Genomic DNA, 15,125 nt, shown 5'->3' on the forward strand with positions numbered 1-15,125 from the left:
ATGTCTTATTAGTTTTATCTCATCGTTTTGGTTGGCTTCCTCAGAGACTCCAATTATGCAAGTGTTGGATCTCCTCTCCTTGACTCCCAGATCTGTCGTTTTCTCCGTATTGTTTTATACCTCTGTATTGTTTTTTATTTCCACATCATTTTGCTTACTTTCATCATTTCTGACCTCTGCCCCTTCCTGTGTTTGTCAAAGTGGCCATTCTGCCCTGCCCTCCTTCCAATTTCATGTGTTCTTCTCCTTTCCTGAATCCTACCAGATCACAGTTCATCTCCTCTCATCTCATCATCCCTTGAGTTCTTTCATTTCTGCCTTGATTCCGACCATCCCACCTCTGAAAAGTTCACAGCAAAGTATTTCATCTCATCTGCTCCTTGGCAAAATTTTTCTGTGGTGGGTATATATCCTCTTCTTTTGGCTAAGTTTTGATTTATATTTTCTTTTTTTCCATGGTATTTTTGAATTAATGCCCTGATAGTTCTTTTCTGATTACTTGTCACTAAATACATTGGAGTCTCCTAGCCCAGTTACTTCCTTCGTTCCAACCACAGAGACAGACTGCTTCCTGCAAATATGGCTCATCTATGGGATTCTTGTGTAGCTCCACCTTCTCCACTTCCCTGAACTGGACCAGGTCCGAGAAGCATTTGTCGCCAGCCTGAACCTGACTCCATTGTTGTGAACAAGCTGGATCACTTCTAGATTTTATGGTGAAACCTCAACTTCAGGAACTTTTTTTTTTCACTACTTATTATGAAAGTTTTCAAGCACACACAAAAGTAAAGGTAATAGATAATAAGCACCCCCGAGCCCATAACCTGTCTTCAATAATTCTCCACATTCTTCTATTAGGAAGGATGGGGTTTTCTGAGATCTGCTACCACTATGACCTTTCACCATTTTCTCTTCATTTACTGCCGAGTGGCTTCTACCCAATCCTGGTTGCCTTTGGACAGCCCTTACATGTATTTTGGAGTCTGCGGGTTTTATTTGTTTCCAACTTTTACTGAAAATGGAGTTTGTGGGTTTGAATGATTTCCAGAAGAAAGGGGGAAAAATGCTGACTTATGCAGCCATGTTCATACTGGAAGTCTCAATAAAATACTTTTTAAATTTCCAAGTGGTTGGTCTTTTTGTTTAAACTTTTGTTATTAATTTCTCATTTTATTGCATTTTAATCTGTCTTGTATGATTTCTGCTTTTGGTAATTTATTGCTAAACTAATATGTGATCAAATTTGGTAAATATTCTCTGAGCATTAGGAAAAAATGTATTCTCTATTTTCTTTATTATTTTTACTCTATTTTAAAGCTACATTTGATGTAGCTTAAAAAATATTTTACCTTGTTATTCAGACCTCTTATTTCCTCATTTCTTTACTTTCTGCTTCATCTGCCTAGGAGAGAGGTGCATTAAAATCCCTACTGCAACTTTAATTTCTCTCATTCCTTGCTTTTATTTGTGTGAGGTATGAGTTTTCATCTTCCTACAATTTTTACTTTAAATATTTCTAAGCTTTATTGTCTTGTACAGGAATGTTTGGGCATTTTCTCATTGAGACATGTATCTTTTATTTTCATAAAAATCCCATTTTGTTTCCTTTGCTTTTTACTTTAAATTATATCTGTTTCTCTTTTATTGGCACTTACCTTATTTTGTGTGCCAAAATATTTATTTTGTAGATATTCTAAGTTGTACTGTTTTAGACCTACCTCTTAAGGACAGTCTAATGACTTCTGAATTTTATATAGTCTGAGAGTCCTTATCACTTAATAGAGAAGCTTAATATATTTTCATTTATTAGGGAAATAAATATGTATTATTCTTTTTCTGTTGTGTTTTTCTATGATTTCTGTTTTTTTATGCTTTCTTGTTTGTATCTTTTGTTTTTCTATCTTTTGCTACTGACACTGTGAGTTGTATATTTCCCTCCGGCTAGTAATTTCCAAAATATGTTTTTTTTTCTCTACCCATTGTGTTCTCCATTCTCTCCATAATGCTACAGGCTATTTTGCAAAAACTCATGGTGGTGGTGGTGGTTTTCTTCTATTTACTTATCCTTAAAGGACCAGTGTTCCTTCCAGGTCTGGTTTTTTCCCCCAGAAACAGGTTGAACGTGTTTTGTTTTGGACGGACCATGTTCACTTGGACACTGTCAGAGATCTCCTCGGAGAGGTCAGGCTGGAGGGCAGGATGCCAGTTCCGTGTCCGGCATCTGAGGGAGCAGCAAGGGGGGCCAGGGCCATGGGCCACGCTGGCAGGAGTCCTCGTTCTTGGTTTCTCTCATTTTCTGGCAAGGCCACAGTACCACATGCCAGACCTAATGTGTCGGACCTTCTTCCTGGTACACAAATAGTTCAGTCTCTTTGCCCAACCTCACACACCCAACTGCAAGTCAACGAAGAACTTGCTGCCTGAGGAGGCCTGTGCCTTTGGAACCACTGCTTGCCTGCTCTCTGCACATCCAGGCCTCCAGACACAGCTCACCCAGAGGCCCCCAGTGCATCAGCAACAACTCTAGCCACCTTTAGAATCACCCCCCAGAGTGGCCACCCAAGGCTTTCAGCCAGCAGAATGACCTGAAAGCCCAGACCACCCACCACTCCAACTGGCCTCAAATCCCATTCAGCCGGTCCCCTTTGGGGTGCTCCTTGGGTCCCTCCCCTGTGTCTAACAGCCTTTGCACACCTTCCCTAAGCAGGCTTGCCAGATAAAGCAAAGCAAAATACAGGACACTCAGTCAAATTTGAATTTCAAATAAATAACAAATAATCTCGTTAGGTAAGTATGTCTCATGCACTATCTGAGGCCTAAGACATACTTATCTAACGATTATATAAGATACTTATACTAAAATAGTATTCCTTGTTTATCTGCAATTCAAGTGTAACTGAGCGTCCTGAATGTATTTGGCAACCCTCTCCAGGACCCTCTACAACTCCTTTGGGGTGTAACTTTGAGTCACCTCTGGTTATCTTTTTTAAAAACAGTCTACTTTTAAAAAGCATAATTGTATTTGTGGAATTTCCTCAAAATACCAGAATTTGGCTGACTCATCCCTGGCTTTGTTTTTGTTTGTTTGGTTGGCTTGGGGGGGGGGGGTTCTTTTCTTTTCTTTTTTCACAGAAATGAAGTTTACCATATTTTTATATTTGCTAGGCAATTTCTATCCCAATCACAGGGGTGGACGAATCAGAGCCTTATTCTCAAACTGACTTTCCTTTTTATTTTAACCCAAATTTTTTATTATAGAAAAGTTCAGATAACTGTAAAAGAAACAGAATAGTATAACAAATCCCTAAGTACCCATCTCCAAGCTTTAATAATTCTCAGTATTTTGCAATTTTCATACTTTTTAATATTTTGAAAATCTATCAGAGGGTCACTCACATCATCTATCTTCCCATTTATTTTTCTTTCCTTTCTTTCTTTTCCTTTTCTCTTTCTTTCTTTCTCTCTCTCTCTCTTTAAGCATTTTAAAACAAATCCCAGGCCAGGCATGATTTCACCCATAAATACTTCAGTATTTTTCAACATTCCTCCAAAACTACTTTCTTGGTTACCCCAGCCCATACTGACTTCTTGCTCTAAATCAGTGGGTGACCTTTCTCACCTCAATTAGCTCCTCAGCCCTCCTCAGCCCTCAGGCACCGAATGAGGACATACACACATATATTCAAAGGAGGTGACATATGTGTACATGTTTTGTCTTCCTGTGGCACCCCCGCTGTCCTTCGTGTGTGCCCAGGGCTGTTAGACTGAAGAGCACACTGTGGAAAGGCCTCACCTTTAGAGTGTCAAAGCCCTTCTCCAAGTACGAGCCGCACTTCTCCCTCTCCCCTGTGGAGGCAAAGAATTTGCTCCACCAGTCGATGAACTCCTCCTCCTGAGTGGGTAGAAAGAAAGAGATCACTTCAGAAACAGAACTTGCTAAGCAAGGCCCTTCTGGACCAGGCACCTTGCAAGGCCAATGGGCCAGCATGGACTTCGAAGCTCTCATGTTGGGTGAGCTCAGGGGAGCAGACAGCTGGAACTCTCCACCACTCCAGGGGCAGACTGTGCAGACCAGACCAGAAGAAAGGTCTGAACACCCGCTCGAGCAAGAGAGGCAGAGGCTCTGGTCCTGGCTCTGCCCTCCGATGCTGTTAAGCTCTCGGGCCTCCCTTCTTTCTGTAATGTGGACATGATCATTGGCATCTCCCTGCATTCCAGGGCCACACCAAGGCTGAGATCAGAAGGAACATACGGTAGCTCTTTGGGGGAAATGAGTTACTTATGAGTACAAAGCAGTAGACACAGGAAAACTCAGCCCCCGAAGAGCTATCCTGCCTCCCTAACCCCAGAAAAAGAAAAAGCATCAGAAATCAGAACTTGGCCTTCCCAAGGTCAAATCAGAGTCCCTGAAAATCAACAAATGGTTACAAAGTGCCCATTATTCAAAAGACACAATGCTAAATGGGGGAAATCAGGTGAATAGAAGATTGTGATAACACACTCTCTGCCCCGCCCTTCCTCCACTTACTCGTATCTGTAGGAGAAGACACCCTACACATAGTGTGTCTACAGGCCCTCTTACTCTTGTTTCTAGACTGCTCCTCCAGCTGTGTCCTGTCTAGGTGTGGGGGTCCTGTCACCCAGAGAGTCAGCAAGCTTCTTGAAGGCGGGATGGTCACTCTGCCTCAGGTCTCCCTCCAAACCCTCCCTGGAGCTGGGCACTCAGTCTATGCCTGTCGATACCATGAAAACTCACCCAGTTAGTGGGAAGGGCCAAGGACGAGGCGTCAGAAAAGCTGATCAAGAACTTGCTTTTCCTCCTCTGTATGAGGGGGTATGCTAGGAGATCTCCCAAAAATCTTCTTTGATACTACAAAATCAACTGCATGTCTATCACTGAGTTTCTGGAAATACCGGTGGCTCTCTCTAAACTAATGTTCAGTCCTTTGAGTTCTGGCTTATTAAGGGTGAGAACCAGCTGGAACCAGGCCCAGGGTACCTGGACAGGCACAGTGGGGAGAGGGTGGGATGAGGTCCTCAGAGTCTCCACCCATCCTGGTAGGTGGCCCTGACACCCACTGTGTGGCCAGAATGGGATCCCCGGACACACAGCACACAGAGCATGGCTAACAGAGAAAGGCGGAGTCTGCAGACACTCATTGTCAGACCAACTTACCAGGAGGGTCTTCTGCAGCCAGAGGAGAGGAAAAGCCATTCAGATGGGTTAAGATACAGTGTAGCAGAGCTTTCTGACATGAACTACTCTAGAAAAAGCCAGCATAGAGCAAGGCCGACCCTACCCCTACTATTTTAAGATCCATTTAAAGAAAAAGACACCATGGGTGAATAAACATATGCAGGCATATATATCAAATGCATAACACAGAGAAATATATTTACACAGATGTGCCCAAGAGGGATGTTTATACTGCAACACACATATACCCCATGAAAGTACACACACTAACACGCAGGCGTATATGTGCACGCAGATAGAAACGGCTAGACTGGAAGCCAGGTTAGCTAATCCCTCCTAAGTCCTTCTTCTCTTCCCAGCCCAGATACTTAAAGGTTTGAGTTTATGATTCAGGCTCAGAGTCAGGTACGAACGGGCAACCAACCAGCATGTTCTGTCCAAAGAAAGAACAGAAGCACACTAGTTGTGGGAGAGTTGTTACACTTCCCACACACTTGGAAAACCAAGTAAATTAAAAGGGAAAAAGAAGTATGAAGACAGAGAATCTGGACAATACCATACCACTAACAATGTCAACGAGGTAGACAAACATGTGATCTAACGACAGAAAATATACCTTCTTCTCCAGCACCATCGGAGCACTTCGAAAAAATTAAAAGCCACAAGCACATCTCAATAAAGTCTGAGATAAACCCGTATCAGTCACATTCTCTGACCATAATGCAATAAAACTAGAAACTAATGAGAAATTTAAGAATTAAAAATCTCAACCTTTTAGAAATTTAAAGGCTCACTTTTAAAATCTTCCTAGGTAAAAGAGAAACCCAAGCTAAAATCATAGATACTTAGCTAATACCAACAGTGAGATGGCTCTGCCCCCAGATTTGTGGGTTAGAGGAAATTCGTCCTCAAAGAAAAAAATCAGTCTTAAGTGATCTCGCTTGTATACAAAAAGAATGAAAATAAATAATCTGATAGCTCAAGAAATTACAAAATGAAAAATAGGAAGACCAAAATTTGACAATGATAAGTAGAAATTAATATATTAGTAAGGAGAAAAGTATTATAAATGCTAATTAAATCTCAGCGCAAACTTTCAAAAGACCAATAAAATAAACATTTATCAAATCTAATGTCTAGAAGCAGATACACCATCAGGAATGAGAAAGATCAAATAGAAAGATATTAGGGAGAGAATGAAAATATTAAGAGATATATTACTACCACCAAATCAGTGACAAAACGGAAAATGTAGATGAAGCGGGAAATCTTCTAAAAGAGTACAAATTCCCCAAATTGATTCAAAAGTAATAGAAAACATGAAGAGATCAGTAACCCTGAAAGTGAAAGAGCTCTCGAAGAAGTACCTCCAGGACAGACATCAGTCAAGATGGTTCCTTTGGAACAAAGTTCTATCAGTCTTTCAAAGAATACATCATTCTTTATTACACACACACACACACACACACACACACGTAACACAGATTAATCTCATTCCTGAATAGAGACATTAAGATACTAATCGATTACAGTAGTAGAACTGCCATGGTCCCACTGGATTATTCCAGAATGAAGGAGTGGCTCACCATCACTGATTAAGAGGAGAAAACCCACATAATCATCTATAACAGAAATTTCCAAACTATTGCTCACTGGCAGGGCACCTGCTTTTGTAATTTAAATACTGTCTGTAGCGGCTTTTCAGCTACAACAGCAGAGTTGAGTAGTCAAGACAGAGACCTTAAGTCCCCCAAATCTAATATATTTACTCTCTGCCCCCCCTTTTAAAAAGATTTATTTACTTATTTATTTGAGGGTCGGGGGGACACCAGGGCTCTAGCTTATGACCCTGAGATCACAACCTGAGCCAAAACCAAGAGTCGGATGCTTAACCAACTGTGCCACCAGGCACCGCTACTCTCTGGCCCTTTAAGAAAAAGGTTGCTATCCCTGCTCTGTACCAGGCAAATAAGAAAGGGGGAGAGAGGAACAATAAAACGTTCTAGTTATTTCTAAATGAAACTCTCAGTTCATTCACTCCCATTCACCCACTCTCATTCAATTAAGAATAAAAGGAAGCTTTCTTAGCATTATAAAGAATATTTTAAAGTAATGGGCAATGTTGTGCTTCATAGTACCAGAAATTCTCCCTTCTGGGCTTTTGTACATAGGGCTGTCTCTGCCAATAATTTTCATGTGCTGTGGATATAAAAAGGCAATAAATCAGGGTGGTTGGGAGCCAGGACTTGGGAGCCAGACTAACAGAGTTCAAATCCTGCCACTCCTAGCTGTGTGACCTTGGATAACTACTGAACCTCTCTGTGCCTTAATAATCTGTAAAATGAACAAATAATAGTACCAATTTGATAGAGTTATGGCAAAGAATAAATGAGTCAACAGGTATAAAAAGCTTAGAACAGTGCCCAGCACATAAGTGCCATGCCAGTATTTACTGCTATCACTGATCACGGTATCGTTTCTTTGGTGTGGACCAGGTTAGCTTCTTGGCCAAGGGCTGACTCTTTCACAAACTGCCAGTGGGAGCATAGCTGGCCATAGTGTTTTCCAGAAGGCAATTTGGCTGCATGTTTCCTCAGCCTTAAAAGTATACATACACTTTGCCCTATCAACCTGTCCTAGAAATCTATCCAAAGAAAGCAATTGTAGATGTGCATAAAGATTTAACTTCATTTATAATAGTGAAAAATTGGAAACAACTTAAGTATCCAACAATAATGAACTATTTGTGTAAACTCAACCTCCACATGGTTAAGGGTTAAGCAACATAAAAAATGATGCTATTGAAACAGATTTATTGACACAGAAAGCCATTCACAACGGAGGAGATTAACAAAAGGTTAATAAATGAACAACGTGATTTCATTTTAGTAAAAGGACCAAACCCCAAATGTTCATCGCAATTACCTCCAAATGACAGCAAATGTTTTATTTATTCCTTTTATTTTTAGTGCATCACTCAAAAATTTTCTAATTTTTCACGATGTGCATGTATTCCTTACATAATTTTTTAAAATTAAAGATCTTTAAAATAAAGGACAGTAGCGGGACGCTTCAGAAAAAAACATCACCAAGAAAATGAGAAGGTAATTCACAGAACGGGAGAAAACGTTTACAAATGATATATCTGAGAAGGGATTTGTAACCAGAATATATGGAGAACTCGCACACCTCAATAATAAAAAGACAAACAACCCAACCCAAAAGGAGCAGTGCATTTTAACAGACATTCCCCTACAGAAGATCAGCAGATGGATAATAAGCACAGGAAAGGGGGCTCCTCATTAGCCAACAGGGAAACGCAAATCGAAGCCACTGTGAGAAAACACCGCACACCCACCAGGACGGCTATCATAAAAGGTCTGATGATAACGAGCGTTGGTGAAGACGTGGAGAAACTGGAACGTTACTGATGAGAGCCTACGAGGGTACAATCACTCTGGAGAACAAGCTGGCAGCTCTTCAAAAGGTTCAACAGAGAGTTATCACATGACCCAGCAATTCTACTCCTAGTTCTATGACCAAGAGAAATGAAAACTTACAGCTACGCCGAAACTTGTGCAGGAATGTTCGGGCAGCATCATTCGTAACAGCCAAGACGTAGAAGCCAAATGTCCATCAATTGACGAATGGATAAAGAAATTGAAGAATGGATAAAGAAAACGAATGGACAAAGAAAACCCACACCATGGCCTATTATTTGGCAATAAAAAGCAGTGAAGAATTGATGCACTCTACAACATGGATGAACCTTGGAGACACGAGCGGAGTGAATGCAGGCAATCACAAAAGACCACAGAGGATATGATTCCATTTATATGCAATGTCTAGAATAGGCAGATCTGAGACCAAAAGTAGATGAGTGGTCGCCTAGGGCTGGGAGGGGTTGGGAGGAACCAGCAGGTGATTGCTCTTGGGTACAGGGTCTCTTTGGGGTGATAAAAACGTTCTAAAACTGATTATGGTGATGGCTGCACAACTCTGTTAATATACTAAGAAACACTGAATCGTACACTAAATAGAACTCGTATTATACAGATTATCTCGATAGAGCTGTTAAAATAAACAAGAACGCGTGATCGAATACAAGCTTATAACCTCTAAAACAAGAAAAGTAGGAATCCCAAGTATGTATTCTAAGGAAATAAGAGTTAATTTTTTTTATAAGAACAATCAAATGGTCACCAAAAAAGACCAGAATCTTAGCACATCCAGTTTTCCTCGAGAACCTCTCTCAGCTGTAATTTCCTCGTCCCTCAAAGTTCCAGGCAGAGTCCAGTGGCTGGTTCTCCCGAGCAGACACACACAGCTGGTGAGGAGCACAGGCGGTGGCCTTCCTAACTCCAGGTTACACCAGCTGGCCAGCCGCTCAGCGCCTCCTGTCCCCCCCTTCTTCCTGCATCCCACAGGCTAACCTCTTCTAATTCCCCTCTTGGCAGACATGATACGTGCAGCAGAATCGTAATCTGTGTATTAACTAGTTAATTTTTTGCCTCTACAATCCTCTGCTTACCCCTTTGAACTTCCCTGCTTCTACTCCCTTGCCCTCTCTGGAGACCGTCATACTTCCGGCCGAGCCAACCTGGGTTTAACTCCACTGTGCATCCTTCCCACACAACCAAACGTGGCCAGAGGCGAAGAGCAAACCAGTTACTGCTCTCACTCCGAGTTCACGTCACAGCCTCAAGTGGGTCCCAGTGCTGTCCATCTATCCCACCTCAATTTCCCAGGCCTGGGATTCTCCTGTCTCCTAACACCCCCATCCTATACTTCCTGCTTTCCCCTCAGACCTCCGCCATCTCCTCCCTCTGCTCCCTCTTGGCCGGTGACCCTGCTTCCTCCTTCTCTTGGGAAGCAGAAGCAATGAGAAGAGACCTTCCGCAAGCCCTCACTGGCACCTGCACCACACCCTGCCTTCCCTCCTGTCACCACATGTGCTTGAGCCAAGGCCAACCCTTGCACTCATGCCCTAGGTCCCATGCCCCTGGCCTACTCAAGGACACCACTCCATGATCCTCCTCACCCTCGCCCAGGCCATCCGACACCCATCTCTACTGGGTCACTCCGCCGGCATTCAAACATGTGACACTAGTTCTCTGTCATTTAAAGAAAACTCTCTTTCTCCTTCGTCTCCTAGCTCATTTCTTTCACCCCTTTACAGAAAAACTTCTAGAAAGAGTTAGCTACACTTGTGTCTAATTCTTGTTTTTCCATTGTCTCTGTTCAGCCAAAGCTTGTCAAGATCACCACTGGCTTCAACGATCCATCTAGCAGCAGTGTTTGATATGGTCAGTCACTCCTCTGTCCTTGAAATATCCCCCCTGCCTTGCAGAGGACCAGGGTAGTGTCCTCCCCCGTCACCAGCCAAGCCTTCCCCATCTCGGCTGATTCCTCCTGGTCACTCACCCTTTGGTCATCTGAGTGCCCCAGGGCTCTGTGCTCAGACCTCTTCTCCTCGCCATCCACTCTCGCTCCCTGGGCTTCCCCCTGAGACTTACATCTTCAATTGGCATCGATGCTGATGAATCCCATGCTCAGCTCTCTCCAGCCTGGATGACTCCTCTGAACTCCAGCCCCCCATTTCACATCTTCACATCTCCCACTGGACACCTAATAAGCATCTCAAATGTACCATGTCCGGAATCCAGCTCCTGACCATCCTCTGCCCACCTGCTCCTTCCAGTCTCCCTCGTGTAAGTAAATGGTTAACGCTTTTCTTCCAGATGCTCAAGCCCCAAACCCTGCAGTCCCCTTTGAGTCCCCGCCTCATGTCCCATGTTCAGCCCGTCGGCAAATCCTGTTGGTGCCGCCTTCAGTACGTACTCAGAACCAGACCACGTCTCCCAAATCACTACCCTCCTTGCTCCCCATCATCTGGAATATTGCGCCAACTGGCCTCCCAACTGGCCTCCCTGCTTTCAGCCCTGCCCAAAATCTATCCTCAACACCACAGCCCCACAGGATGGAACACACCAGCCCTCGGCGCAATCCCCCCAGTAATTTGCCAGCTCAACTCAGGAGAAAGCTGAAGTCTCTCAGGATGCGTCTCTCACCTCCCGGATCTCACGCCCTGTGTCTTTCCTCCTCATTCGTGCTCGCCCAGCCACAATGGCCTGCTTGGTCCTTGAGCACCTCTAGCACCCCCGTGCTCTTGCCAGGAGCTCTATTCCTCCCGTGGGTCACTTTTTCACCTCCTTCTAGTCTTGACTCAAACGCAATCTGCTTTACCCCCCTTTCTTCACCAGATTTTAAATCACGACCCCTCCCCCCAGCAAATCTTATTCCTGCTTCCTTGCTTTTTCTCCCTAGCAATTATCACCATCTGACATGCCATGGATTTTATTTAGGTGTTTGTTTACTGCGTCTCCTTCCCCATGAGGGCAGAGATCTCTATCTTTTTTAATACCCTATCCCCAGTACTTCGAACACTGTCTGGCACGTATCTGGAGTTCAGTAAGTATTCGATGAACATATAAATGCCTAAACAGCGGGGATGAAGGGGGATATTTGGCTTTTAAATTTCCAAAGGCAGATAACATTGCTATTTAAAAAATGGGTTTAAGAGGATGTTTTGTCCAGCCAGTTTTCCCACCCTCTCCAGAGGAGATGAAAATGTAGAGGGGGAAAGGAAGAAAGAACTAGAGATTTGTGATGGTTTCAATGAGGCACACCCACACCCTGGCCCCCAGGTTAGCTCCAAAGTTTATATGGAAGAGACCCCTCCACAGCCCTGGGGATGTGGTAAACAGCGGCCCCAAAGTTGCCAGAGGAATGGGGACATGAGACATTTGGCAGAGACAGCTGCATGGGTGTCATGAGAGAGCGAGCCGCGGAGCCGTCTACATTGCCTATAGACACCAGAGTGTCATGAAAGAGTGGCCAAATTGTACCGTGTTTCCCAGAAGGGCTTGAAAATTAGTCGATAGAGAGCCAGGGGACCTGAGAAGGTCTCGTGGCTGAGATAACAAGCTATTGTCTGTGTGGTCCATGGGCCCAGAAATCAGCAGGCCTACAGACACAGAGTAGACGCATACTGGGGACCACGGGTCTCTGCCTGTGGAGGTCATGACATTCTGGAAGCCCAGCCCAGAATTTAGCTGCCTCCCAGGGGAAGGACAAGGAGAAAAAGCCCAAAACTGACTCAGCTTAAGCCTGAACTACTGGAGGATACCAGGGCTTTTCTGCCATCAGGAAAAATGTGAGCTCAAAAAGGAGATTAAGTTGAATTACAGGAAAATAATGTTATGTTTTTAACACACTCATAGATGTGACTTGAAAATACCATTCCTGCTAGTTTACTAATTTGGCTTCTGGTAGAGTTATTTGAAGCCCACTTTTTCCTTCTCTTCCTCAGGAAGTCCAAGAATAAGTTAGCACACCCAGAAGAATGAGCCCCACAGAAACAGGACAGCCCTTCCAGTCTTAACCCTGATGTGTCAAAGTCAGCCCCCCGCCCCTTTGATGTCAGTGGAATCCCATAATTCAAAACTCCAGAAGGGTAATGGTCATATGTTCTCAAATTCCAAGTGTGCTCTTGACCTCATTTTGCAACAGCCAAGCATCTAGTCTTGGAACGTGGCAAGGGGGAAAAACAAATGCAAAAGGCTTGATTGCTAAGTGTCATCTCGGGCTTCAGCAAGAAGTCTGGCCATTAAAGCTTTCTATCCCCATGCCCAAAGTTCAAGGCCCCTCGTTGTTCAGCCAGCCAAGCAAGTAAGTCTGATCAAGGCACGGCCTGGCAGCCTCTCCAATTTCAGCTAATAGCCAGCATTCAGTTCCTGAGCAACCAAAGCCACGTAACAAAGACATGCTTCTCTGGGCTTGATCCAGTGTAATGGGCACCCTAATCCCTCTGAAGACCCAAATCGGCACACCACACACTGAACATTTAATCTCCCGTTTGCATTCAGGAGGCCTAACACATTTCATGAATACAGACAGAAAAATCGACGACAATAAGGCTAAGCCTGAGTTCCTGTTAAGTGAGGAGAGGTGAGGGTGGGGAGGAGGTCTCACTTATGTGGGACCGTCTCCCAGGATGACCACTTGCATCAAAGCGAAAGTTCCGGCGCAAGTCCACCTGTCACCGAAGTTACAGTGTTCAACTTTGCTCGGGTCGTTATGTGCGACTACTCACACCCACCTTAAAAAAAAAGTCTATTTTTTTTTAAATAATTTTAAGCAGGCCTTCGTTACCTACGTCATCCCAGAGGTAGATATCCTAGACTGTGTTGAAAGTGATTTCTCTTGCAGCACAAATCATTATCATCAAGATAGTAATAATGTAACCCAACACTGGGATTATGGCAAGGCTCTGGGCTGATGTTTACAAAGAGACTTAATGACCTGTAGGGTTTACCATGATAAATACCCTTATTGATACTGCCAGCATGATCACTTCGATCCCATCACCACTGCCCTAAAACTCAACACCTGCGTAACTAGAATAATGATATGATGCCTCTCGTTCTTTAATTAATGCCCTAAGTTTTAAGCAACGGAGACTATTTGTTCATGCACGCACAAATAAAAATGCAGATGTAACATATGCCTATTTATGCCTACATGTAGACCAAGCCCCCAGACACGCAAGCACTCCAATTTCCAACCTGCTCCATTCCATTCATACTAAACCTCTCATGCCCCAAACCCACACAAACATATGCCCACAACCAGCTACCATGTTGATTCAGCAGAACGCTACATACTCGTAACAAAAATCACTTAATTATTTCCACAAGTGGAACACTGGGCTTTCAACCTCTTGTTGACACTGCCTATGGTCCTGCCTCTGTGTCTGTCATAGAGATCATTATTCCACTTACTCTGACTTCAAGCTGGACCAGCAGAGGTGGGAGGGAAGGGAAGACCTTTAACCAAAATGCTGAATTGTTTCCAAAAGGCCCAGTGAGTCAGTGTACCTGAAATCTAGCAAAGTCAAGCAGATGGTGAGCAGAGAAGGGTCAAGACCTGATAATTTGACTACTGGCCTGTTCCAGATAGGAGACCCAAGTGGGCTGGGGAACCTCTGGGGAATGCCAGCTTACTAGCCCTCTCCCAACCCTGGAGCCTAAGGTAGATAAGATACACGATCTCATGACTTGGCCCTCTGGGGACAGCATGACCACATACACCCATGCAGAAAGCCCAGAGGAGTGGGGTCTATCCAGTAGGGTGGATGAAAGAAGATCCCACCAGAGTCTTCTCACCTACGAAGAAAGCAGTGAGACATCATGAATTCAGAATTTGTGATGGTTCCAATAGGGCCCGGGCAAAAGCTTTCCTTACCTTCTTCATTCTGCTTATGTAGACAGTTTTGCTTAGCAGGAGTTCCAACAATCTACTTAAGAGAAAAACTATTTTTGAAGACTTTCCCGGGACTGCTGAAGCATTCATCAGACTACAGACACTAATCTTAGCTATCTTAAATTCAATTTTAAAAGTATTTTGGGGGAGCCTACTATGTGCCAAAGTCAACCTACTTTCTAGTTACTGTGTGCATTTTCATACACAAAATCACATTACTTTTCAAATATTTTCTATTTCGAACTTGCTGCTACTTCGGTCTGGCTTCCCGACCCTTCAGTTAACGTCAGAGAGGTGTTAAAGACGCTGGCTTGGTTAATAAGCTTCGGCAAGCATCCTCACGGGGATGTTTACTCAGCCATGAGCCCTGCGCCAAGTTCCAAGCACTGTCCTGACCCAGGCTATGGGCAGGAGGGGACAGGGACAGGACAGTTAGGGGTAGGCAGGCAAGCAATGGGGCCTCAGAGAGAACTTCTTGTCCTGCAGATCTCCACAGAAAGCTGAGCATTTTTCCTCTGAGAAGAGATGAACCTTTTTTCTCTGGATAGGAAAACAGGTCCCTCACGGAGCAGGGAAAGACCTTTTGGGAAGAGGGGAGTATACG

The 15,125-nt window shown here is 43.8% G+C and overlaps 1 protein-coding gene across 4 annotated transcripts in view; it reads right to left on the reverse strand.

Moving 5' to 3' along the window:
• DYSF (dysferlin) overlaps positions 1–15,125 on the reverse strand; it is a 203,481-nt gene that overhangs the window by 28,015 nt on the left and 160,341 nt on the right. For all 4 annotated transcript variants that reach the window (XM_008699984.2, XM_040623327.1, XM_040623325.1 and 1 more), the window contains one exon: positions 3,794–3,892. In XM_008699984.2, coding sequence (XP_008698206.2) covers positions 3,794–3,892 — 99 coding nt within the window. The remainder of the gene's footprint in view (positions 1–3,793; positions 3,893–15,125) is intronic.

This window comes from Ursus maritimus, unplaced genomic scaffold, assembly GCF_017311325.1.
Source record: "Ursus maritimus isolate PB19 unplaced genomic scaffold, ASM1731132v1 scaffold_6, whole genome shotgun sequence".
In the NCBI taxonomy this organism is placed as follows: Eukaryota; Metazoa; Chordata; class Mammalia; order Carnivora; family Ursidae; genus Ursus; species Ursus maritimus.